This window comes from Sebastes fasciatus, chromosome 9, assembly GCF_043250625.1.
Source record: "Sebastes fasciatus isolate fSebFas1 chromosome 9, fSebFas1.pri, whole genome shotgun sequence".
NCBI classification, from domain to species: Eukaryota; Metazoa; Chordata; class Actinopteri; order Perciformes; family Sebastidae; genus Sebastes; species Sebastes fasciatus.
Genome location: NC_133803.1, coordinates 31,520,305 through 31,546,095, shown reverse-complemented (window position 1 = coordinate 31,546,095; position 25,791 = coordinate 31,520,305). Strand labels below are relative to the sequence as shown.

The 25,791-nt window shown below is 38.0% G+C and overlaps 3 protein-coding genes and 1 non-coding gene across 5 annotated transcripts; 3 read left to right on the top strand and 1 right to left on the bottom strand.

Annotated features, from left to right (window-relative positions):
- Positions 1 to 363: 363 nt before the first annotated feature.
- Positions 364 to 15,142, top strand: LOC141774554 (solute carrier family 22 member 7-like). 2 transcript variants are annotated; one of them, XM_074647305.1, is made up of 14 exons: positions 365 to 1,002; positions 3,051 to 3,138; positions 5,514 to 5,555; positions 6,498 to 6,611; positions 6,707 to 7,100; positions 7,992 to 8,095; positions 8,250 to 8,404; positions 8,542 to 8,710; positions 8,924 to 9,047; positions 10,111 to 10,220; positions 10,367 to 10,581; positions 10,962 to 11,070; positions 11,362 to 11,568; positions 14,379 to 15,142. In XM_074647305.1, the coding sequence occupies exons 5-14, from the start codon at positions 6,720 to 6,722 to the stop codon at positions 14,401 to 14,403; spliced, it is 1,599 nt and encodes a 532-aa protein (XP_074503406.1). In that variant the 5' UTR covers positions 365 to 1,002; positions 3,051 to 3,138; positions 5,514 to 5,555; positions 6,498 to 6,611; positions 6,707 to 6,719; the 3' UTR covers positions 14,404 to 15,142. The 2 variants fall into 2 exon arrangements, with proteins under 2 accessions (XP_074503407.1, XP_074503406.1); XM_074647306.1 differs by lacking the exon at positions 6,498 to 6,611 and having other exon boundaries at positions 364 to 1,002.
- Positions 12,582 to 14,827, bottom strand: lhb (luteinizing hormone subunit beta). The gene is made up of 4 exons (XM_074647307.1): positions 14,763 to 14,827; positions 14,373 to 14,452; positions 13,020 to 13,138; positions 12,582 to 12,853 (listed from the first exon to the last, which is right to left on the bottom strand). The coding sequence occupies exons 2-4, from the start codon at positions 14,449 to 14,451 to the stop codon at positions 12,620 to 12,622; spliced, it is 432 nt and encodes a 143-aa protein (XP_074503408.1). The 5' UTR covers position 14,452; positions 14,763 to 14,827; the 3' UTR covers positions 12,582 to 12,619.
- Positions 14,976 to 15,047, top strand: trnae-uuc (transfer RNA glutamic acid (anticodon UUC)). Its single transcript has one exon. It is a non-coding gene; the product is annotated as a tRNA-Glu (tRNA).
- Positions 15,143 to 17,202: 2,060 nt separating the features above from the next.
- On the top strand, positions 17,203 to 21,445 carry cox20 (cytochrome c oxidase assembly factor COX20). The gene is made up of 4 exons (XM_074647303.1): positions 17,203 to 17,360; positions 18,513 to 18,627; positions 19,342 to 19,405; positions 19,559 to 21,445. The coding sequence occupies exons 1-4, from the start codon at positions 17,328 to 17,330 to the stop codon at positions 19,686 to 19,688; spliced, it is 342 nt and encodes a 113-aa protein (XP_074503404.1). The 5' UTR covers positions 17,203 to 17,327; the 3' UTR covers positions 19,689 to 21,445.
- The last annotated feature ends 4,346 nt before the right edge of the window (positions 21,446 to 25,791 follow it).

The window sequence follows — 25,791 nt, the reverse complement described above, 5'->3', positions numbered from 1 at the left end:
TGTTTTCTACTTTCTCGTTTCGGCTCGCTGTGGTTTGTTTGGGTTGACAGATACAGAACAGATATGACGTCACGTTACTCAGACTATAACAATAAAAGCAGTAACTTCCTTCTACCTCCACAAAGACTCAAATTAAGCAAATATATCGATTCTGGCATTAAAAAATAAATTTCAAAATTGTAAAAAAAAAATAAAAAAAATACCGTAATACATAGGTGAATAGTTTTTTTCCCCCACCCCTGCTATTTAGTGACATAACTACGCCATCGAGCGCTTGAGCAACGGCGACCTGGTGACAATGCAGCTGTCCACACTGGCTGTTTTGTTGTATGCAGTGTACTGTGTTTATACATTATTCATATGAAAGTCATTGGGTCATGATGGCAGTCAGAATTGTCTATTCTTTAAATATTTCTCTCAAAGAAGCTAAAAATGGGCGAGAATACTCAACAACCGTCCAAGATATTCACAATCCCAAGAGGAGGATCCCTAATGATTTAGCCAGAATTTCCACTAGCACAAAAAATGACATTTTCTGAGCACATTCACGCTCCCTGGAGCACAAACCCTTTTTAATTGGAATACCATATATTCCCTAGACCGCACTAATTTCTCTTGTAACTTAAAGTCTTCCGGAAGGTAAAAGTTCTGCCCAAAAAGAGCCGAGATGGACTTTTTGTTTCTGGTACTGGCAACACTAAAGCACTTCCTCCCCAGGCCAGGTGCACCTCGTTGAGTAACGCAGCACACCTGAGCAGAGCTACTGGAGAGGGAAAAGCAGGGAACACATAACAAACAGCACCATATTACAGCCTCCACATTGACCATGAAGTTGCATTATCACCTCTCTGAAACAGCTTCAACAAAAATTAAGATTTATTGCATTATGAATGTTGTATTAGACGGCATTAATTCCTCCCAGGTGACATGAAAAGGATCAGCAACTATTCAGCATGTCAACAGGTTCTCCACGAGGCTCATTTCCTCTCCTCTTCTACAACGGTTTGTATGATATCTTATGAAATGATATATTAAATGTTATTCCTAATTTTTCGTTTTTTTTCCTATGAATGTCCATCAACACGTGTCAACTTCCCCTACATGCATTCAGTCTTTTTAAAATAAACTTCCATCTTCACAGGAAGCTTATTAGTTAGGTTTAGGAAAAGATGGTGGTTTGGGTTAAAATAACTCCAGAAGTTATATGACAAATAAATCAACGTTGACTTCAGCGGTCTCCTGGTGAAAGTCTGTTTTGTTTTTTTTAAAAACTCATAATATATTATGTAAAAAAATTAAACAACTCATAATATCCATCTGCCATCCATCTGCAACCGCTTATCCCGTTAGGGGTCGCGGGGGGGCTGGAGCCGATCCCAGCCGACATTGGGCGAAGGCAGGGTACACCCTGGACAGGTCGCCAGTCCATCGCAGGGCTGACACATAGAGACAGACAACCATTCACGCTCACACTCACACCTACGGGCAAGAGATAACTCATAATATATTATGTAAAAAAAAAAATAAACCTCAAAATATAGTATGTCAAAAAAAATTAAAAAAGAAAACACTTAATATATTATGTAAAAAAAATATCTCAAAATATATTATGTCAAAAAATGTCCAAAAGATTCATGGTATAGGATGTCATGAAAAAGTGGAAAGTCATACTATAGTATGTCAAAACATTTACAAAACAACTATAATATATTATGCCAAACAAATTCAAAAAGCTCATAATATATTATGTCATGAAATAAAGAAAATAATATATTATGTCAAAACATTTTTTAAAAATTCATTATATAGTATGTCATAAAAATGTCAAAAAGTCACAGTACAGTGTAGTATGTCCAAAAAAATTTAAAAAAGTAAAAGTCATAGTATACTGACATTCACGAGAACAACGGCAGACCTTCAGGAGTCAGTCAACAGAAGTTGAGAAGTAGGTTTGACACTGGAACCAAACTACAGTAACACAATGGATCTCTTACATCACACAAGTATTGACAAGCTGTCTTTTTTCAGTCTTTGTTTTTCTGTGGGAATTCATTCAGAAATACAATCAGAGGCCAAATCAAGACTCTCCAGCCCACAATTGTGTTTTCAAAGATTGTTCTGATCTGGGAAGCATGAAGACAAAGAGTTTATGATTCCTCCGTCCTCCTCGCTGTTTGACCCTTTATGTCCCAGTTTGGCTTCGTCAGGAAAAGAGACAAAAATAAGCCTAAAAATAATACGAGGTGGACGGAGGGTCAGGGATTATACTCACCTGTTAATAAATAAAACGTAGAGAGGAAAGGAACTCCTTCACACAGACTCTTATATTTCAAATAATGCCGTTACTGGTCAGATTATTTTACTGTTGCTGTTCCTCAGTTATGTAAATGCTGGATATGTTGGACAGGACTGGTGTCAGCTGTAATTTACAGACCATAAATACAAGACTCTAATCTATTGATACACTCAATACTCATATTCATTGGTAACACTTTATAATAACAATCATTTAAAGATGGTCAATTAATAGTTAATTAAACTTAGTTAATAGTTATTTTGTTAACAAACAATAAAATGATAATTAATTTTAATTAATTTACTAATTACTAAACTCAGAAAAAAGTCCTAGTATAGTATGTTAAAAAAATGTAAAAAAAAAAAGAAAGAAAAAAAGTCCTAGTATATAATATCATAAAAAGTCAGTAAATAATGTCATAAAAAGTCAGTATATTTTGTCAAAAAGTGTAAAAATAAACAACAACAAAAAACATGGTATATTATGTCATAGGAGTCAGTAAAAAAGTCCTAGTATATAATATCATAAAACGTCATAAAACGTCAGTATATTATGTCATAAAAATGTAAAAAAGAACAAAAAGTTATGGTATATGATGTCATAAAAAGTCATAGAATATTATGTCATAAAAAGTCATAAAAAACTCATAGTAAAGTATTTCTATTCATATTTAAAGTATTATCATGAGATAATAATTAGAAACGTTTCTTTCAAAATGTTAAACTACTGTCTCTGTATGCTGTTGTTTCACCAGCTGCAGTTTACTCCATCTTCTCAGGATGAATCTACGTCAACATCTAGAGGACAGAAACAGATACTACAGCTGTGATCTCACACTGGAGGTGAGCATGAATCCTTCACTGCTTCTAGCAATCAGCCCTCTACTGATAACACGTCTCAGTTTTACTTTGAATCATTTTAATACAGTAAATAGTGAATAGTTGATACATATTGATGAATCAGCTGGAGGATATTTACCAGCAGAGTATGGCTCTTTAGTGGTTCAGCCATATATAATACTGTATGTTCAGACTCAGCTGCAGTTTGTCAACGCAGACGGAGAAGAATTCACATTAGAGTTACAGTATATTGTGCTCATAAGATACAAGGATGGATAGGAGGTATGGGAGAAGTGTATACGTGCGTGTTAACGAAAATAAACAAGAGGATAAAATAGCCAACACGTTCTCATCCCAACTCGTCACATACCGCCGCTTCGTCACGCCCCTTGGCTGACTTGTATTTTCATTTATAAGGACATTCTATCCAAGTTACTGACATATTAACAGATGTAGTGACTGCACTATAGTACGCCATAAAAAAGCCATACAAAGTCATGGTATAGTATGTCATAAAAATGTAAAAAAGTAAAAAAGTCATAATATATTATGTCAAAACGACTAACTAACTACTCGTTGTACCTGCTGCCTCCTCATCCTTACCTGTGTTTGCCTGTTTCCCAAAATCTGTGACATACAAATACAAATACATCTGCAACACAATCATTATATTTTACATTTATTCATTTTATTTTTATTGTTTCTGTTTCATTTGTTGTTATTGTTATTACTGTGGATATTTTAACAGTTTAATGCTTGATATTATTATTATTATTATTATTATTATTAATAAAACCTTATACCGTCATAAAAGGTACATGGGAACTGTCAGGGTCGTGACCTTTTCCCTGTCCCTGTCCTGTCCCTGCACCGTCTGTAGTGTTTACTGTTGCCGTGGATGTGTTTACATTGTAGTTAATGTAAAGCCTGGTGCAGCTCATCCAGGCTCATTAAAGGGCGCCTTGTGCGTCGGTATCATCATCGTTGGTATTTGACGCCCTGCAATAGCAAAGTGGGCCTCTAATAACGTGATAATGCAACAATGTGAGTCAAGGGCGTAGAAGACACAATAAAGTCGGAGCTTCTTCAACAAGAAAAACTACAAAGATATAATATTAATGTATGACGACCTCAGTTCAAGATGTAACGACTGGGTATTAATTGGATTAATAGGGTTAATAGGGTCAATAGGTTTGTTTTAATGAGTTTGTTCCTATTGGAGACAGTTATCTCCTTAAAAAAACTCATAACATATTATGTCAAAAAATGTAAAAAGAAAACTCTTAATATATTATGTCAAAAAAAAAAAACTCATATAGTTTGTCAAAAAATAAAAAAAACTCATATAGTATGTCAAAAAATAAAAAATCTCATAATATAGTTTGTCAAAAAATAAAAAAAACTCATAATATAGTATGTCAAAAAATAAAAAATCTCATAATATAGTATGTCAAAAAAATTCATAGTATGAAATGTCATGAAAATGTCAAAAGAAAGTCATCAAAAATATATCAAAACATTTACAAAAAAAACTAATATATTTTGCCAAACAAATTCAAAAAACTCATAAGTCATAAAATTGAAAAAAATCACAATATATTATGTCAAAATTTTTAAAAAAAACTCAGAATATATTATGTCATAAAAATGTCAAAAAAGTCACAGTACAGTGTAGTATGTCGAAAAAAATTCAAAAAAGTAAAAGTCATAGTATTCAGACATTCACGAGAACAACGGCAGACCTTCAGGAATCAGTCAACAGAAGTTGAGATGTGGATTTGACACCGGAACCAGACTACAGTAACACAAAATAGGTTTGTTTTAATGAGATTGTTCCTATTGGAGGCAGTTATCATATAAACAAACTCATACACAGCCTCTCATCCTCGACCTCTCAGACCTCGACAGTAAAACCATCACAAGCAGAGCACATGACCCCCCACCCTCAATCCATTCAGCATACTCTAGATATCCACACTATTTGGTGATGGGAGATTTTGTAAAGGTTGACATTTTCAGTCATGAGGGAGATGTTTTTGCAGATGATTTGGTTTCAGAGACAGTGCTCGTCATTGTGGATGACACTTATCCCAGCCGTTACATCTTGTCCTGAAATGGTTGTCATACATATTCACTGTTTTTGTCTACTAGCAGCTTTTGTCCTCTTGTTGTTAGTTCACGTTTTGTCTCCCAGCAGCAGCAGCAACGTGTTTATTAATGCTCGTCCATACAGGACAGACAGAGTACAGTTTGTTAAGTATTATTCACAGTTAGAGGAGTTGAGTCCTGTGACCGGGTTGTTTGTGGTAAAGAAATAATCATATGTGCTTCCTTTGTTCCAACTGTACTATAAGAGAAGTTTATTCTTTTCTCTTCAGTATTCCCTCCGGGAGACTCTTCCCTCTGACTTCTGTGTGCAGGTATGCTCTCCAATATATCATATCCAATATATTCTAATCTTCAACCCAGCAGTGTTTATATACAGTATATAGGATAAAGACATAAAAAATATATTTATTTACTTTCTGATTCAGATGTTTCCAAGACTGAACTGTCAATCTCAACATTTTAATTTTAATTTTTTTCTCTCTCCAAAAGTTTTTTGGCAGTTAAATCAGTTAAATCTTTACTGCGACAAGTAGAATTAAAAACAATACAGTAGTTCTTCAGACTGTCCTAATGTTTGTCTCTAGGCTTCACTTTAACAGTGTCATGTAACACCATCACTGCTCTCCTGGAAATGTGTAACTTTGATCTCAGTCTTGCTGATCAAGTGATGGGAGCCAGGCTCTTCTACCGTCCTGCCTCCATGTTTAAATTCTCTTTTCCACAGACCTTTATTTAGTATCACTGTAAAGCAGGTCATAGTAATACTGTTGTGTATCAAAAGTCAACTGTTGCATCCTCACAGCTGGAACACAGGAAGAGGAGAAACTTTATTTTTGATGTCTTTTTCGTGAGCGCTCGCAGATATACTGTCAATAAATAAATAAATAAATGAATGAATGAATAAATACCAATTATACCTTTATGTTACTACGGCCACCTCTACTAATAATAATGATAATAATAATAAGTATATTAGAAATAATAATACTTATTATTTTGAATACCAACATAATAATAATTGTTATCAATAATAATAATAATTCACGAATAAATACATGTACACTAATGCAAATACAAATTCTACGTTGATTCTACTGCTACCACTTCTACTACTACTACTAATAATAATAATAATAATCTACCGTCTAGTTAGTTATGAGAGGTGATAGAGATTTTGCCAGAACCCAATGGGCACCCTTAACCTAAATGTGTAATCTATTTAACCATAAAATTTCACAACTTGACGTCCAAAGGTGATGCAGAGGTTGGCTCGAGTCTGCAGAGCCTAAATTCAGTCGGGCTCATCTAAAGGAACCAGTTTCTACTCGTGCAGCAGGATTAAAGGTGCACTGCAGGTTTCTATGCAGGTGAGTAATTAAACTGTTTTCATTGTGTTGATAAGTCCTCCAAACAGTTGATTTACTTCATGTTTTAAAACTTAAAGCAAATGTAAATCTTTCAGAAACCCGGCCAAGATGAAGTTTGAGGATATCCTGGAGGAAATCAACGGTTTCGGGCCGTTCCAAATCGCCATCATCGTCCTGCTGTGCGCCCCTCGAATAGTCCTGCCATGTCATTTCCTGCTGAATAACTTCATCGCTGCGCTGCCTCCTCACCGCTGTGACATCAGCACCCTCGGTGATGGAGGACTCTTCAGAAATTTAACCTCGGAGCAGAGACTGACCGTCAGCCTTCCCGTACGAGACGATGGCGGCCTGAAATCCTGCGAGATGTTTGCGGAGCCTCAGCTTCAGCTGTTAACCAACAGCTCCGACAGCGCCGACCTGCCGACCGTCCAGTGTCAGAGCGGATGGGTTTATGACAACTCCACCTTCACCTCCACCCTGGCGACAGAGGTACAGTCACTGACTTTTATCAGCATACAACACAGTCTCACGGCAGTTTGCCGAATTTAATCTATTTGATTCATGTACATAGACACGAATTTCCATGTTTTTAACGACATATTTAATGTGTTTCCATACGAATGTCCATCAACATGTGACGCACTTGTCAATTTCCTCTCCAATGTTTTCAAAAATAAACAACTAAATTAGGTTTAGGAATAGATCAACTTGGTTAGGTTTAGGCAACAAACTACTTAGTTAGGTTTAGGAAAAGATCGCGATTTGAGTTTAAATAACACCGGAAGAGGCATAACTTAAGTACGGAAGTTACTTGACAAAAACTACGTAGTCATAGTTTAAAGATCATGGTTTGGGTTAAAATAACTACAGAAGTGGCGTTACTAATGTACAGAAGTTACGTGACAAATAAGCCAGAATTTGGGTCAGAATAACTACGGAACTACTTTCCGGTTCACAATTACGTGGATTATATACTAATTGATTTTGTGTCTATGAACACAAATCAATAAAAATGTTGTGACTATTTCACGAACTGCTGGGGGACTGAGCTGGTTTAAAACGGCGTCAGTAATCCAGGAGAAAATATTTTTCCCTCGAAACGTAATTGAAAATGTAGTTTGGTTGTACGGGAACGGAATTTTGTAGAAGACAGGGTTGCGTTGTCAATCACTATCCGATTACAATCTGATTTCACGTTTTTGAGGCTTAAGTTTTGTGTTTAAATAAAGTTTTAGAGTCAATGCTGACAATATTTTCTGTACACCACAACAAATATGTGTTTTGTTTGTAGAGTTTCAGGGCCTCCCTACAGTATATAAGCGAAACCAGCAGCCTCAATAGATAATCTGATGGCCTTCTCTCTGTGGTCTGCCTCTCCAGTGGGACCTGGTCTGTGACAGAAAAAGCCTGGCACAAACCACCGGCACTATCTTCTTCTTTGGTGTGATGATCGGGGCCGTAGTGTTTGGATTCCTCTGCGATAAGTATGTGAATAAAAAGTGTGTCTCCAACATTTTTATGATGAAGTGAAAATCCAGCTCACATCGTGGTGGTTTTAATGTTTTTTCCAAGAGAAAGGACTTAACAGGTTAAAGGAAAACTACGTCACAAATCTTCATGCTCATGTTCATTTTCCAGGTACGGGAGAAAAAACACTCTCCTGGTCTCGTACATCATGACCATCGTGTTTGGCTTCTCCAGCGCGTTCGCAAACTCCTACGTTCTGTTCGCCGTACTGAGATTCCTCACCGGGTTCGGAATTACGGGAATCAGCATCAACTCCATCGTCCTCAGTAAGATAACACGTCGGCCTCATCAGCTTGTCGTGTTTTGGTTTCACCCCAAAGCATCAGGTTTACAATGTGGGGGAGTTTAAAGTTCGAAGAAGCGTATCTTATTAATTTATTTTGTCATTTTGTTCACTGTGCAGGCATCGAGTGGGTCGACACAGATCATAGGTCATTCATCGGTGTGATTGGCAGCCTGTCCTGGTCCGTAGGTAACATGCTGCTGGCTGGGTTTGCCTTCCTGGTCAATGACTGGAGGACGCTCATCATGACCGTCACCGCCTCGCTGGGGTTTGCTGTTCTGACCTGGTGGTAAGTCAGTCAGCTGCTTCCAGACTAAATCCAGAAGTTGTCTGAGTCAGGATGAAACTAATGATGACAGTATGGCACAAATTATTGTACAGTTCAGTCAGTAACTTAATGCACATCTGTCCAAATTCAGCCGGAAGTGCTTTTCAATGTGATTTCAATGATGTCCTAATTCATGTGTCCACTGATTATTCATTATTTTTAATATAATTGCAGGTGGATTCCTGAATCAGCCCGCTGGCTTTTAGTCAATGGGAAAGTGGAAAGGGCTCAGTTTTACCTCGACAAATGTGCCACGTTCAACAAAAGAAAAAAAATGTCGTCCAAATTAAAACTGGAGGTGAGTTTGATGTTAAATTAATTATTATGATGTGAGGGGTGGGGTGAATTGGCATGCATTGCTGTCTACCACAGTGTCTTTTTTTAATAATACCACTGGAGGGCGACAGAGTCTGACATTTTCAAATCCCAAAACCTACTTAGTATTGTTTTTTTATGAATGTGAATTGCAACCAACTGAAACTTCTCCTGTGTGCCAAGCGTGTCGGAGAATGACGGAGGCCAACGTGAAAACTAAGGCTTTCAAAGTTAACGCGATAATAACCCGTTAAAGCAAATTTGTTTTAACGCCACTAATTTCTTTAATGTGTTACGCAACATGAGATTTTTAGGCTTTAAAGCTAGAGTGAAGATACTGACATCAACTTCAATTAATCAATTAATTATTTAAAATAAATTGTGAAAGTGTATAAGGGTTTAGAACATTATGATAGAAGTATATGATGGTCATCCCCATGCTCTTTTATGTCTCATAAGTTGTTGAAGCAATTTTTGGGTGGATACCATTTGTTACACAGATTTGGTGCTAAATGTAACCATTTTTTACCTCTGGAGAATTAATAAAAATGATCAATAATCCCTCCAAAATATCACATTAAGACACCAAGACCTTGAGGAACACCATGGAAAAAGCCATGCTGGGATTTGGGATCAAAATCTTTTGACATTTGGAGATTTCTGCAAGAATTGCATTTTTCGGCGATTGGATGGCGAGCACTTTTGTTGTGTTAGCTGCTCAGAAACCCCCTTAGTGTCAATCTAGCTAGGAAAGCCATCCATCCTCTGAATGCTCTAGGTCTCTAGTTGGTGGCTGTAAAGTTTCATGAGGCTGTGATTTGAAAATGACCACGCCAGGTTTTCCTCGCTAAAATGCAGCCCAAATTTGGAGCATTATTTAACCTCCATCCCGACAAGCTATGCATGACACATCTCAGGTTTTCTAGTTTCATATGATACCTGTGTCTTCACTCTAAAACTGAACCTGTTACAACCTCTGAAAGACAGTAAAGTCCTTACTTTACTGTCTTTCAGAGGGTTAACAGTACTTCTCTTCCTCTGTACAGACTCTCTCCAACATAGGAATCCAGGAAAAACAGGACAAAAACTACTCGTACCTTGACCTGATCAAGACCCCGAAGATGAGACGGTTAACTCTGCTGACTGGGATTGTGTGGTGGGTATCGCCTATAAAAATGAAGTTAAAATCTTAATGGTAATTCCTTTAAAACATGTATTTTAAACTGAATCTCCTTCAATAGAATACATTGATGTAGATGTATACGGAGGCAACGTAATGAATAAACTATGATTTGATTGCAGGTATGGAGTTGCCTCGACGTATTATGGGATCAGCCTGAACATCAGCGGGTTCGGTTTAAACATGTACCTCACGCACTTCATCTATGCCGCCATCGAAGTCCCCGCCAAGCTCACGATATACTGCTTCCTCAACATGGTTGGACGGAGGAAGTGCCAAGCAGGCACGCTGTTACTGACGGGACTCTGCATCGCCATAAACATCTTTTTACCCCAAGGTCGTTATTTTCTTTTACATTCTTTACGTTATTTTTGTATGGAGGACCACAAGAGTCACGGAAATAGTAATGAAGCATTTAATTGATTTATAACTAACTTTACAATAAAAATAGGCATTCAATTAATAAATGCACTAAATTACAAAGTATTTCATTATTTGACATTTTAATGGGCAATAAAAAGAAGAATTATGCAAAACATTTACAAATGAATCTATCAATAAATAGTTCAAATTTAAAAAAGGGATTTATAATTTCCGTGACTCTTGTGGTCCTCCATAATGTTGTAGGTGATACTGTGAATTAGTATGAGCCAAAACCTCTCATTTTTGCTTAAGTTAACTGAATGTTTTGCACACTTGAATACGTGTTGTGTGTAGGTCTGTGGCATGTGCGTGCTGTTGTTGCCGTAGTTGGAAAGGGCCTATCAGAAGCTTCCTTCACCACCGCCTTCCTCTACACTACAGAGCTTTACCCGACAGTCGTCAGGTCAGTCACTGTCACAGCATTGACGAAGCCTTATTATGCTCATCATTCATATCAGTTTATTTTTTATTTTGGCAGGTTTCGTCTTCCATAGGTAACATGGATAAGGGCCACTAAAACGGCTACTGTTACTTTGTTATCTTGTGCTGCTGTGTTTGTTGGAATTTCCCCCTGTGGGACAATAAAGTCTAAAGTCTAAAAGTCCTGAACCTTTCCTATCTGCAGTCACAGAGAGGATTAAATAATGACTAATTGATTAAGTCAGTGCTTATGATTTACCTTCCGTCTCGCCAGACAAAATGGTTTGGGCTACACGAGCTTCACCAGTCGTCTGGGAGTGTCCGTGGCTCCGCTCATCCTGCTGCTGGAGGACGTGTGGACTGTTCTACCTCAGATCATCATCTGCTCCGTGGCCGTCGTCTCCGGCCTGCTGGCTCTGCTGCTGCCAGAGACCCTCAACGTGAGGCTGCCGGAGACCATTGACGACATTGAAAAGCCACGGTTGGTCAATTCACACGTGAGAGTTCAAAATGTTTTGCACCATCTGGTGGCACTATTGAGAATAACACTGATATAACACATATATTGTGAACTGGGAAGTATAAAGAGCAGCGAACGCCACGTAGGGAGGAGGTCGGGGTGGATGGATGGATCAGAAAACACCAGACTTACACCAGGAGACCGCTGTTAATGTCCCGTATGAAACCAAACGTCAACGTTGATTTATTTGTCACGTAACTTCCGTACTTAACTGACGCCACTTCCGTAGTTATTTTAACCCAAACGTTGATTTATTTGTCACGTAACTTCCATACTTAAGTACCACTACAACACTTCTGTAGTTATTTTAACCCAAAGCACCATCTTTTCCTAAACCTAACTAAGTAGTTTTTGTCATGTAACTTCCGTACTTAAGTTACGCCACTTTGGGTGTCAAAATAGTTTTATTTTGAAAATACTGGGGCGGAAATTGACACATGCATCACGTGTTGCTGGACATTCGTCGGAAAACGCACGAATAATACGTTGTTGAAAGTCGTGCTGAGCGTCACGAAAAAAATGGGAAATTTGTGTCTATGTACGCTATAACTGAAGTGACACTCTGTGTTTTCATTATTTTACCTTCTTTGTTGCAAATATAATAGACCTACACACATTTTAAGTACTGTATGTTTTTGTAGACGCCCATCTTCATTTCCACTGTGCAGTTAGAAAACCTCTGTCGGTGTACCTATTTATAACCCCAACAACACACTACAGTTTCCCTGAAACATAAAAACCATTTCCTCAAAGACAGATCAGATCTTACACATGTTGTGTAACATAACACACATGAGAGTGGCGCTCGGTGCTCGCTGGATGTGGCAGGAAACATCTGTTTGATAACCCCAGAGAGTCTTCATCTTTATAGTTCCAAGAAATGTTCAATGTGGGTATTTTTCTCGTGTAATTGTGCAGGAAATAGTAAACGAATCTTTTTGCACTGAATTTAACAATCTTTATTTACAACAGTTGATAAATAGTGATTTTTAATGCTGCTTATTATTTGAGACTAGTAGTGGAATGGTATGTCGTTCATGCAGAAGTTGGGCTGCAGGCTCTCGAAGGTGCAGTCGGACGTGTCCATGGCACAGCGGCCGCAGTGGCAGCTCAGAGCCACGGGGTAGGTGACGGTCGGGTCCACGCCGGGAGAACAGTCGGGAAGCTCGAATGTCTTGTAGTAAAAGTCCTGGTACGTGCACACATGCTGGTACACGTTGCTGAACGGGATCTGGATGACGGGGTCCTGGAGGGGAGCAAAGATAACGAGATGCTGTTAACCTACACATCATCGGTGGTGGGCTGGGGTCACTACTCAACCTGGTCTCATTACACGGTTATTCAGCGTGTCATGAGGACCGATTCAGTGTTTTAGTGTCCAGTGAGACTCGTTCTTATACTACCCACAATACCTTGGTGGGGCAGTGACCGCTGCAGATGGTTGTTTCCACCGGGTGACACTTGGAACAGCCCTCCTTCTCCAGAGACACCGTCTGGTTGATGAGCTGGCAGGACGGCAGCTGGAAGGCCGCTGGTGAGGGAAGATATTTGGTACAAACACACACTGTAACTAAAACTGTGTGTTTTTCTCACAGGACGAGACTGGAAACAAAGCGTCATCGCTGCTAACATACAGTATGAGCGGTGACGGAGCTGCTTGTTCTACTTTACTGAAATTTGAGCATGTTTAATATTCACTGACACAGTTTAACAAAACACACTTTTTTTCTTAATTATGAGGTGTCATTTCCATGTGGATGTGACAATCTGCAGCCCAGTCATGAATTTCAGATTAAATCAAGTTACAGCACTTTCCGTGTTATTTTAACCCAAACCACCATCTTTTCCCAAAGCTAACCAAGTAGTTTTATTTTGAAAAGACTGGAACGTCACGTGTCATGTCAAAAAAGAGAAATTTGTACGAATCAAATAGAGTACATTTCGTGACTATTTCCCGAACTGCCGTGAGACTTTGTTGCAAAAATTTCTGGACAATATTTGTCATTGTTTTGTGTTGTTAATTGATTTCCAATAATACATATATACAGTACATACATTTGCATAAAGCAGCATATTTGTCCACTTCAATGTTGATAAGAGTATTAAAAATGTAATGTTTCATTCAGAACAACACGTTCTCATCCCAACTCCTCGCATACTGACGCTTTGTCAGACCCCTCGGCGCCCCTTTTTGGTCGCTGTAAACACATGATTAATGTTGTGAATTAAACAAAAACACTTGTTTAGGATTAGGAAAAAAACAACACGGTTGGGCTTAAAATTACTACTTGAACGGTGTGAAGACGGGACAAAAACAAACAGCTGATTGTAACGTGAAGGGGAAACTTAACACATGGGACATGAACAGCGGTCTCCTGGATGAAAGTCCTGTGTTTGTTGGACCCATCAACCTTCCCTCCCACCTGCCCCACCACAGCACTTTCTCTGTACGTTTACTGTTGCCACGAATGGGTTTACATCGTAGTTTATGAAAAGCCAGGTGCGTCTCATATCGACGCTGAAGGGTGCCTTGTGCGTTGGTATCTACGGCGACGGCCATGACAAAGCGTCGGTACTTGAGAACGGGCTGGTTAGAACGTGTTGCTTTTAAGTTTTGCTTTCACTTTTACAACGTAGTAGGTGTAATAGGCCCCTACTGACCCACATCTATGAGGCTTATAGCGGCTCATAAAGCACATTTAATCATAATAAATACATAATGTAAAATAATAAATAATTAAAACTGTGTGATTGTTGTGATTTACCTGCAGGAGCCAGGGGCCAAATGGAGTATGAGGCTCCCAGAATCCAACTCAACATCACGGGGAACATCGCTCTCATCATCCTGCAGGAGACCGGGGGGGTCAGTCAGTCCATTAATGACTTACTAACATGGATAACTGTGGTCTTCTAAAAACACACAACCTGGCAACCCATCCATAACGCATCAAGAAATGATCCATCAAGTGTTAATAAAGTAATGATTATTTTACCTGCTGTTCTATTAGTGATATCTCCAGCTCATTTCTATTCATAACACTGCATTTTTACAGTTTAATGATATACAGTTGATGTTACTCTACAACATTAATACACAGAAATGATGAATAAAACAGATGAATTGGTGGTTGTTGGTGAAGAGGAGCTTGACTCACCTGTGTGGTGTCTGCAGGCAGCGTGCTGGCTGTCCGTCCCGCTCAGTCTTTATAGAGCACAGAGCAGCCTGGTATCCAGGGGGACAGGACAGTTTCATCTTGATTTAACAGGGGATTAGTCTCCCTCCGTTGCTCTTTTACATCCTGGTACACTCATAAACGCTGCCAGAGTTATTAGAAAATGTTTCTACTGATCCATTGATAGCACATATGTCCTATATGGTCTAACGGTTAGGATTCCTGGTTTTCACCCAGGTGGTCTGGGTTCAACTCCCAGTGTGGGAATTTAGATTTATAGTTCATACATGAATGTTAATCTGAATATGGTCAATATCTACCTGATCCTGGCATTTAAAAATGAATGAAACACTTTAAAAATGCTCCCTTGTTGTGTCCACAATGCTGTTTCTATGTTCCATATTTCTACAACACTAAAAAAACAAGATGACATTTGCTTTCAAGAATTGTATCTGCTATTTAAATCTCCAGTTTGACCGCTAAAAGCTGTCACTGTATTCATCAGAAGAGCCTGTTGTGGAAATCTCTACGTGTGATCGAGACTTCCATGTTGACCACACAGCAGGATGAGGCCTGTCAGGTAGTAATCTGCTGCTGCCGGTGAAATAATCCTGTTGTATCAGTGTGGGATCACTGTGACACGCTGACTTCCTCCTCACATGATTCATTCAGGACTTTAAGAGAATGACGGTTTTAATATACGGGTTTAGATGACACAGTAAGATTTAAGTCTTCCTGTTTTGGGACAAAAATGAGCAAATTCAACCTTGACATTTCAATTTCATCAACTGCTTCTTTTCCACAGCCGTTGTCTGGATCTCAACTGGGCAGATGTATGCTGTATTTTTATGTGTTTAGATATTATTCAATATAACATATGATTGAATATAGGCACACTTATATGGTAGGGTTTGAGAAAGAAAAACATGCTTATTGGCAGGGAACATACACAGGCCTGCTATGACTTTTATATACTATGACTTTTCATGACATATGTTTTCGGGTTGTTTGTCCGTCCCGTTCTCGTGAACACGATATCTCAGGAACGCCTGGAGGGAATTTCTTCTAATTTGTCCATTTGGACTCAAGGACGAACTTTTTCGTATTTGGTGGTCAAAGGTCACTGTGACCTTGGTCATAACTCAAGACATCATATACTAATTATTATAATTTCACACAAACTTCTAAAATGATATTTTGGACAGACATGGATGTAAACTGACACTTGACTGGTTGGTGGAGGCATAAACAGTAATAATGTCTTAGTTTGTTGTTTCCTGTTTAACTAGACGTCGTTCAGAACATCATTGTATGACACTAAAATATATATTGGACGTTTTTCTGAAATTCACACAGTAAATGATTTCCGTCTGACACAGCCAGACTGAATGGAGGAGAAAAAACTACTCAAGCCAAGAGAAATAAACGCTGAAAACAAATTTAGATTTGGACAATTTTATTAAAAACACTGCCCATCTTTGGTTACTAGAACATTATTCTTCAAGTCCCAAACAGTAACACTTCGTTCACAAATGACGTTGGAAATGTGCACAAATGTCTGAGCCGAGTAAACAATCATTACTTAAGGTTTTATTTATGTAAAACAAATAAATCTGAGTAAATTGTGCTTAAGAATTTAGAGGAACTTTGAGGATAAGAATCCTTCATGTCAGTGATACATGCAGTAATCAGATTTTCTTACAGATGTACCAAAACGCATACGGGTAAGGTACATATAGCTACTTGTACTTGATGTAATTACTGTATATGATAGTAATACTTTTTTTTCTTTTTTCTACAACATGGAATTGCATCATGTAATAGAAAATAACAAAAAAGCAAGAAATATACATTAAAAAAATATGTAAAAGGGGGAAAATACATGTTATATAGCCTACAACCATTATGTTGCCATCTAGCAAACCCAATACTATTTTACATGTTTTTATTTTTATTTTTTCAAAATATGAAAAGTTTAGACGAACCTTTAAACCCCTATATTATGTATGTACAGTATATATAATTTATTTACCTTATTATTATTATTATACTAGATATTATACTATACTGTATATATATTATTTATATACTATATATATATATATTATTAAATAGATAATTCATACGACACCTTCTCACACAAAAATATATCTTATACTGTATATACTGTATATGTTCTTAATGTATATGTTCTTAATGTATATGTTCTTAATATGCCCTTGTACAAAGTATTTCCTTTTATAATTGTAATGTAAATTTAATTGTAATGTAAATGTAATATAACTTATTATTTTAATGGAACTTCCCAGCAAAAAGTATGTCACACGTTTGTACCTGTATAACCGGCCTGACAATCAACATCTTGAATCTTGAATCTATACCTATCTATACCGGAACTGAACATCAGACGTTTGCTCCTTTCTAGTCGGCGGTAAATAGCGGACGGACCCATTCAGTATCATGTTTTGAGAGTGATCGTTACATGACGTCTTATCTCGAGTTAAACTGAGTTTAAACTTTAAATAAGAAGACAAACGCTGCGGTACAATGTCGGAAGAAGAGCAGGAGAACAAGACCAAGGTAAGAAAACACACATTAGACTGATATTAATCTGTTAACGGGACGTTTAGAGGACGCTTTCTAAACGGAAGTGCTGCTTTTAGAAGGTCAGCAGCAGTTAACGTTCAGAAACAGATCATACTAACTTAAAACAGACTTTAACTGAACGTCATCTCGAGTTAACGTTCAGAAACAGATCATACTAACTTAAACAGACTTTAACTGAACGTCATCTCGAGTTAACGTGAAGTAAAGGGGTCAGCAACCTTTACTATCTAAAGAGACATCTTAGGAAAAAGAAACAAAATAATAATCTGACTGGAGCCACAAAACATTTAATCATTGTGATGAACACAGTTTATAGTCTGAGTTCATAGTATATCAGTCTAATGCAGTGAGGGCCAAAGAGACAATGTACCACAGAGTATTAGGGCCACAATGAGGAAAAACAACATCTGAGATTTACAGAATAAAGTCAGAATATCAAGAGAAAACAGTCATAATATTACGAAAAACAGTCATAATATTACGACAAAAAGTCGTAATATTACGAGAATAAAGTCATAATATTACGAAAAAAAGTCGTAATATTACGAGAATAAAGTCATAATATTACGAAAAAAAGTCGTAATATTACGAGAATAAAGTCATAATATTACGAAAAACAGTCGTAATATTACGAAAAAAAGTCGTAATATTACGAGAATAAAGTCATAATATTACGAAAAACAGTCGTAATATTACGAGAAAAAAGTCATAACTTTACGAGAATAAAAGTCGTAATTTTACGAGAAAAAAAAGTCATAACTTTACGAGAAAAAAAGTCGTAATTTTACGAGAAAAAAAAGTCGTAATATTACGAGAATAAAGTCATAATATTACGAAAAACAGTCGTAATATTACGAGAATAAAGTCATAACTTTCCGAGAAAAAAGTCGCAATATTACGAGAATAAAATCATATTATCAGAAAAAAAGTCGTAATTTTACGAGAAAAAAAAGTCGTAATATTACGAGAATAAAGTCGTAATATCAAGAGAATAAAGTCATAATATTACGAAAAAAAAGTCGTAATATTAAGAGAATACTTTACGAGAAAAAGTCAAATCAATTTCCTTTATAATATAACTAGAGTAAAGAGGTCACATTAAGGTCGTGTCTGTCTGTCATTTAGAGTTTCAGGCTGCTGGGGATCCTGGATGTCCAGAACACTCCGTGTGCCAGAGACGCCATCCTGCACGGCGCTGGGGGCTCGCTGGGTGCCGGCCTGCTACACTTTCTGGGCACTAGTGAGTCTTATTTCATTCTGAACTGTGTGTGTGATTTCTTTGCTTATTTAGTGATTGTTTTACTTGGCACTCAACTTTTACTTGATTTATTTTTCCACATTAAATCTTGAACAACCTGTCCAGCCAAAACACGCCATTTGCTTCTTTATTTATTTATCAAACCTGCCATTATCAAAATAAATGAATAAATGACTCAATTAATAAATAAATATGTCATTAAATGTAGCAAAAATAATATTAATAATAAATGTAGCTTAATGAATTGATAAAACGTGACATTAATTGATATTTCTGTTTTTAATTTGCTTCTTTATTTATTCACCTTTGTATTAATTCCCTTATTTATTTACTCTTCTGTTTAATTTTCCCTTTTATTAATTCATGTATTTTATTTTATTTATTTATTTACTTTTGCATTTATTATTCATTTATTCATTTATTTCTGCATGATTTTCCCTTCGCGTTTATTTATTTTTTAATTTATTTTATTATTTATTTCCTAAACACTGTACCTTTAACTTCAAAGGTTACATCATTTTTTTTATTAATTTACCATAAAAGAAATTGTGCAAAGAATTTCAAATAATTTTATTTAACATAGTTTTCTCTCCTTTTTCTGACTGGCATTATAAGTTGTTTAACATGATGAGGGAAAAGGTTTTTAAGTAGTGTACCCGTTGAGCTCTCAGCAGCAGTGTGTCCTGTTGTGTGCAGGTCGGGTGAAGAGGTCTTTTGACGTTGGGTTTGCAGGCTTCTTGCTCACCACCCTCGGGTCCTGGTAGGTCTTCATGTTGACTGACTCTTCTTTCACCTTCTCATCAGTTCAAACTCCTGCTTGCATTCTCGACAAACAGAAGTTTTCTTCTTCCAACATGAGCTGCAGTTTCCTCTCTGGTTACTAACAGAAACCCTGCCGTGTCTCCCTCTCCAGGTTTTACTGCAGGATGAACAACGCTAAGCTTCGTGCGCAGCACCGGATGATCCAGGACGGCATCAAGAACAAGGTCGTGTATGAGGGGACCGTTCTAGACCCCACAAACAAACCATCGGGGCCCTCATGACCTCCAGCACTGAACCTCTCCCCCCTTCCTCTCTCTGAGAGCCGAGAGGAGAAGAGAGGAACTTAACATCCAGCTTTTTCAAAAGACTGACTTCTGCTGCTCACATGATGGAAGGGACTTCAGTTCCAGGGTTTTATGGGTGCTGGTTTGTTTGTTTTTTGTTTTGTCAACTTGGGATACAGCAAATCCAAAGCATTACATCTCACAGTCCAGACCCCGACATGTGGACAGTATCCTGACCCTGAAACAACAAAACATGTTTAAATTAAATATTTTCTGAGTGTTGTTGCACCCCTACATTCATCACACAAACGACTGGTTTAATTCTCACCCCCTCAAACCCTGTGATACATGACATGCTGTGATTTCTTCTGTGTGATATTTTGTCCTGCTCACCAATCAACCGCTGAATAGGGAATGGGAATCGCAGAGCATTCTGGGGCGAGCCGGCATTTTTGGAGTGTAGCGCACAGAGTTACGGAGTATCATTATCTGTCACCGGTCTATTCATCCGTCATCTGTCAGCCGTTCATCATCAGAAATGTATAAAGTACGTGTGAAAGACAAAGAGAAGAGAAGCTGACCGAGGCAAAGGGGCGATATATTACAAAACGGAAGTTGGTTAATGATATCGATCCTCACAAATTAGGACAGTTTGCCACCCATTACATTCACTGGTTTAAAATATGTTAGTTTTTGGAGGCCGATGTCCAGCTTACAAACGGGTCAGATCTACAAGCCAAATGCTACACAATCATCTGGACAAAGATAAGCTAGCTAATGTTATGCTAAGAAAACGTCCATTAATAATGCCTAATTAATCTACCGGTATCTTGCTAAATGAAACCCGTAAAGTTACCTTTGTGTCTGACTGTAAACTATATATACTACAATTAGTCTTTTGAATGTTATTCACTGTGCAGTGTTAGCGTTTACACTTGCAGTAAACAGCCAGCGGATGGCACTCGTACCCCTTTATCATCCAAAAATGGCTGACTTGCTGTCGTTGACGTCACATTCCCATTCCCTGTAGTGAAAGCTCTTTTACACACAGAAAGGGGGGTCATGCAGGAAAGGTGGAATTGAACCGTTGAACATTGCAGTTATTTGGTATGCGTCGGTCAACCTGAGGCTTAGTTTTCTGTTATCTGTTAAAGGGATAGTTCAGGTGTTTCTCAGTGTGGTTGTTTGAGGTACTTCTCCGTAGTCAGTGTGTTACTACAGTAGATGGAGTTTAGAGAAATACACAGGAGTAGCAGCAAAGCAATGTACGGTTACGTTACGTTTAAGTGTGCACTATATATTTTGCCGGTTTACCTCGCCGTGAGACAGCTATATAGTCTGTTTCTCACAGGGAACTAAAGCTGTTATCTATGCTCCCTTCAAAGCAACCAGACTCCATTGGGAAAAAGCAGTCATTATAAAATCTATAGCGTATACTTAAACGTAACGTAAACTGTCTAAAATAGGTTTGCTTTGCTCCCATGTCTGTTTCTCCAAACTAATAATACAAACTACTAATACAGTGACTATGGAGAAGTACCTCATACAACCCCACTGAGAAACTCCTGAACTGTCCCTTTAAAGTCTAACACCTGCTGTGACATCACCGGTTGGGGGTGTGGCCTAATGTGAAGCTTTGACCCAGAAAGAACAGAGCAGCAGGAGCTTTCTGTGGTCGTGTGTTGATTGTTTTATCATGTCTTATTTAAAAGTTAAATGTGTGGAAAAAATAAATTGTGTACTGATGTAATAATGTGTATGGTCAGTCTGGGATGTTTCATCTGCATGTTTTCCTTTTAAACGGGTATCTCCACCTTTTGGTTAATAACTTTGTAAAATTATTAAATAAGCTGTGTTGCTTCATATTGTTAGAAACAATACTTTCATGGCTGCTGATCAGACTGAAGTAAGAAAACTAAGAAATTAGTAAAATGTCTCTTGAGTTGAATATCATTTTTTATATTTTCTAGGTTCAAAATCAGTCCATCAGAACAGAAACCAAAACTCACTGAACATGTACAGTCCCATTTCAGAGGATAGAGCTGAGCTGTTTTATCCACTGAGGAAGAGGCAGCAGGGCAGCGGACTCAAAATGAAGTTCTCCTCCAAGACCCTGAACCCCCATGAGCTCCATGTAGGAAATTATAACAACTCACATCAACGTTTTTAATAAGGATTTTCTGAACTTATTAATAACATGGCTGGGCTACTAAATTTGCAGCGTCATTCTGCTTTGGATTTAACTTTGTGACCTCCTTATAATGACTTGGTTGTCATGTTAACCCCCTGAGACTGACTTTACTGTCTGTCAGAGGCTGTAGCAGCAGGTTCAGTTTTAGAGCTAGGAGGTCCGGATATCTTATGACAATAGAAAACCTAAGGAATCCACCAACCATGTCATACTAGCTTGTTGGGAAGGAGGCTAAATAAAGTTCCAGGCGAGAAAAAAAAAAAAAAACTGGCATGGCCATGTCCGAAAAATGCGCAAAGAATGTCCAAAAATCCATAGAAAAGTCAGAAAAAAAACAATCGGAAAAATGGCAGAAAAAGTCAGAAAACAATCTTGAATTACATAAATTGGGTCTCACTGTATAGCTGAGACTCTTGTGGATCCAATGAGCCCAACTGTATTCATGTGTGATGATGTTAGTCCCCATAGGAGACAGTTTATTGTAGTAAGACCATTTTTTTAAACTAGCCCTCACTGTATAAAATGACCTGTGGTGACCTCTAGGATAATCACAGCCTCATGAAACTTTACAGCCACAAACTACAGACCTAGAGCATTCAGAGGACGCATGGCTTTCCTAGTGTGATGGAATAATTGATACACAAGTTAACTTAGGAAGGAAGAGGTCCCGAAACTGATGATGTCTTACAAAGAAGGTTTATTGAAGCTTGATCAAGGAGCAATTGTCAGGTCTCCACATTGAGATGCTCTGCATGAAGGCCTCACAACTCTGCCCTTCCTCCCTGGTGCTCAGTGTCTTACCCCTTATCATGTTTTGACTTACTCCGTTCCTCTGGCATCTCTGACCCTGGTTGCCCTAGCGACTGGCTCTACGGTCTCCCTACAGACACAGCTGTACAGATAACGGTGGCTCCTCTAGACAGGACTCCAACCCAATAATGTCAACAGAGGGACACCCTGACAAACACTCTGACCTTTCTACCAATAAGAGAGGAATTAATGGAAAATTCCATCACACCTAGCTAGATTGACAATAAGGGGGTTTCTGAGCAGTTTACACAAGAGAAGTGCTCGCCATCCAATCGCCGAAAAATGCAATTCTTGTAGAAATCTCCAAATGTCAAAAGTTTTTGAAACCAAATGACAGCATGGCTTTTTCTATGGTGTTCCTCGAGGTCTTGGGGTCGTAATCTGGGATTTTGGAGGGATTATTGATAATTTTTATGAATTCTCCATTGGTAAAAAATGGTTAAATTTAGCACCAAATCTGTGTAACAAATGGTATCAACTCAAAAATTGCTGCAACAAGAGACATAATAGAGCATGGGGATGACCATCATATACTTTCAACATAATGTTCTACGCCATTATAGACTTTTACAATTTATTATAATGAATTAATTCATGTTGATTTCTGATTAATGACTAGAAGAAAATTGACACACAGTGCTGAGCTGCATCTCAAATTAATCTTGAGGTTCCCAGTTTTCAGATGATGTACACCACTGATATTAGATTAACCAGGTTTGGTGCGTTACTGTACGACCAGACGACCAGCAGGTGTTGTTGCATCCCTCCTCTGATTGCTTCACCTGTGAGTTTAACTTGTTTCAGTTCTACTGAATGAAGTGAAATGTGGCAGAAGACATCAAGCTAATGACATAAAGGTGTAAACATATTCTGGTCTGGAACAAACACTAAAAGTCAGCTTTAATGACGTCCATCGTGTGTTTTTACTGATGGCAGAAGCCATATAGTTTCACTCTTCAAAGCTTATTTGTCCACTTTTAAAACCAGGTTTATGGCTCAAAGTAAAATCAACTATTACTATTAATAAAACAGCAGATTTACAGGATGAGAGCATGTTTGAAAAGAACATTTTTGTAGTTAGAATTTGTGCATTGGTAACACATATATATGTGTCCATATTTGTAACACATTGTTAATGGTTAATAATTGTTTGCAAACCATCTATAAACATTATTTAGATGGCACTAGGGATTTCCAACACCTAGTGACAATGTGGCAGCCTGGAGAATAACACTTCTCAATCACTGCCAAAGACATCAAGAGCTCCCAGCAAGCATGCTGATGCTGCAGGAACCAACGCACGGGCATCGATCGCAGGGACGTCCCACACCAACACACATGGACGTACTGAGGAGAGATGCTGGACAGTGCTGGCTTTCCGATAGTTGTATTATCACTCTTTCCATCCACCACTATTGGTTTTGTGTTATCAGTCCTACTTGTATTAGCTATTACAGCTGCTAGACTGCTATTGTGGCTGCTTCTCTATCTCTCTCTCTCTATCTATCTCTCTCTCTCTCTCTCTCTCTCTCTCTCACTCTCTATCTATCTATCTCTCTCTCTCTCTCTCTCTCTCTCTCTCACTCTCTCTCTATCTCTCTCTCTCTCTCTCTCTATCTCTCTCTCTCTCTCTCTCTCTCTCTCTCTCTCTCTCCCTCTAGCTATCACTCTCTCTCTCTCTCTCTCTCTCTCTCTCTCTCACTCTCTCTCTATCTATCTCTCTCTCTCTCTATCTCTCTCTCTATCTATCTCTCTCTCTCTCTCTCTCTCTCTCTCTCACTCTCTCTCTCTCTCTCTCTCTATCTATCTCTCTCTCTCTCTCTCTATCTATCTCTCTCTCTATCTATCTCTCTCTCTCTCTCTCTCTCTCTCTCACTCTCTCTCTCTCTCTCTCTCTATCTATCTCTCTCTCTCTCTCTCTATCTATCTCTCTCTCTATCTATCTCTCTCTCTCTCTCTCTCTCTCTCTCTCTCTCTCTCTCTCTCTCTCTCTCTCTCACTCTCTCTCTATCTATCTATCCCCCCAGCCGGTCTCGGCAGATGGCCGCCCGCCCTGCGCCCGGTTCTGCTCCAGGTTTCTTCCCAGTAATCGGGGAGGTTTTCCTGGCCACAGTGCGCTTGGTTGATCCTGTTGGGTCTCTAAACTATGGTGTACGGTCATAGACCTGCTCTATATATAAAGCGTCTTGAGATAACTTCTGTTGTGATTTGACGCTATACAAAAATAAATTGATTTGATTTGATTTGATATTATAAAGTTACAACTGATGATAATAATACCTTGTTAAATGTTAATAAATACTTTGTAAAGCATCTATAAACATTATTTAGATAGTTAATACTTTGTCAATGGTTAATAATTGTTTTTTATTGTATGTAATGTTTATAGATGTTTTTTTATAAACGATTTCTTAAAGGTTTGCAAATCATTTGGTAATTACTTACAAATATTTAATATAGTATATAAATCTTATAATGTGTGCAACAATAAACTGATAATAGTGTAATAATGTAATCAGAATGTAATTTTTATTGTCGTATCAGCTATGATATAATATATAATTTATAAACGAATTATTTCATATAACACAAACTCATCATAAAATAATATTTATGAATTTATTATTATTATTATTATTATTATTATTACCCATAGAACCCATTTTCATTCTGTCCAGCTGCCGTCTATGAGAGCCGGCTGTCAATCCCTCATGAACTCCGACTAAACAGTCAAACTAGGCAGCGCTGATCATGTTGATCATGATCATATGAATCAATATTATGTTACTGTAATGCATATTTCTCTCCTCAGATGTTTTCAGAATCATCTTGTAGTGCACGGTTTAGCTGTAAAATGAGAACGTTTGTGACCCAGCAGCCATTGTGAAATCTGGTGAAGGAACGCCAAGTTCCAGTCACATGACCGGACTTCAGCCAATAGGAACGCTCTCTCTCTCTCTGAAATGACCTGTGACTGGTCAAAGTCTCCCGTCATGAGCTAGATTTATTAAAGCCTGAAAACAGAGCCATGAGGAGGTACAGAAGTCTAGTTCTCTCTCAGAACACTTGAATAACAATATGCTGAAAGGTTATTATGGA

Bases quoted from the DNA above. Each gene is read 5' to 3' on its own strand.
- lhb (XM_074647307.1), bottom strand. From the start codon at position 14,451: ATGATGAGAGCGATGTTCCCCGTGATGTTGAGTTGGATTCTGGGAGCC. The intron at 13,139-14,372 runs GTAAATCACAAC...TTCCCTCACCAG, and splicing joins TTGGCCCCTGGCTCCTGCAG to CGGCCTTCCAGCTGCCGTCC. The intron at 12,854-13,019 runs GTATTGTGGGTA...GCTCCCCTCCAG, and splicing joins GCGGTCACTGCCCCACCAAG to GACCCCGTCATCCAGATCCC.
- cox20 (XM_074647303.1), top strand. From the start codon at position 17,328: ATGTCGGAAGAAGAGCAGGAGAACAAGACCAAG. The intron at 17,361-18,512 runs GTAAGAAAACAC...TCTGTCATTTAG, and splicing joins AGCAGGAGAACAAGACCAAG to AGTTTCAGGCTGCTGGGGAT. The intron at 19,406-19,558 runs GTAGGTCTTCAT...CTCCCTCTCCAG, and splicing joins CTCACCACCCTCGGGTCCTG to GTTTTACTGCAGGATGAACA.
- LOC141774554 (XM_074647306.1), top strand. From the start codon at position 6,720: ATGAAGTTTGAGGATATCCTGGAGGAAATCAACGGTTTCGGGCCGTTC. The intron at 8,096-8,249 runs GTATGTGAATAA...TTCATTTTCCAG, and splicing joins TTTGGATTCCTCTGCGATAA to GTACGGGAGAAAAAACACTC. The intron at 8,405-8,541 runs GTAAGATAACAC...TTCACTGTGCAG, and splicing joins CATCAACTCCATCGTCCTCA to GCATCGAGTGGGTCGACACA.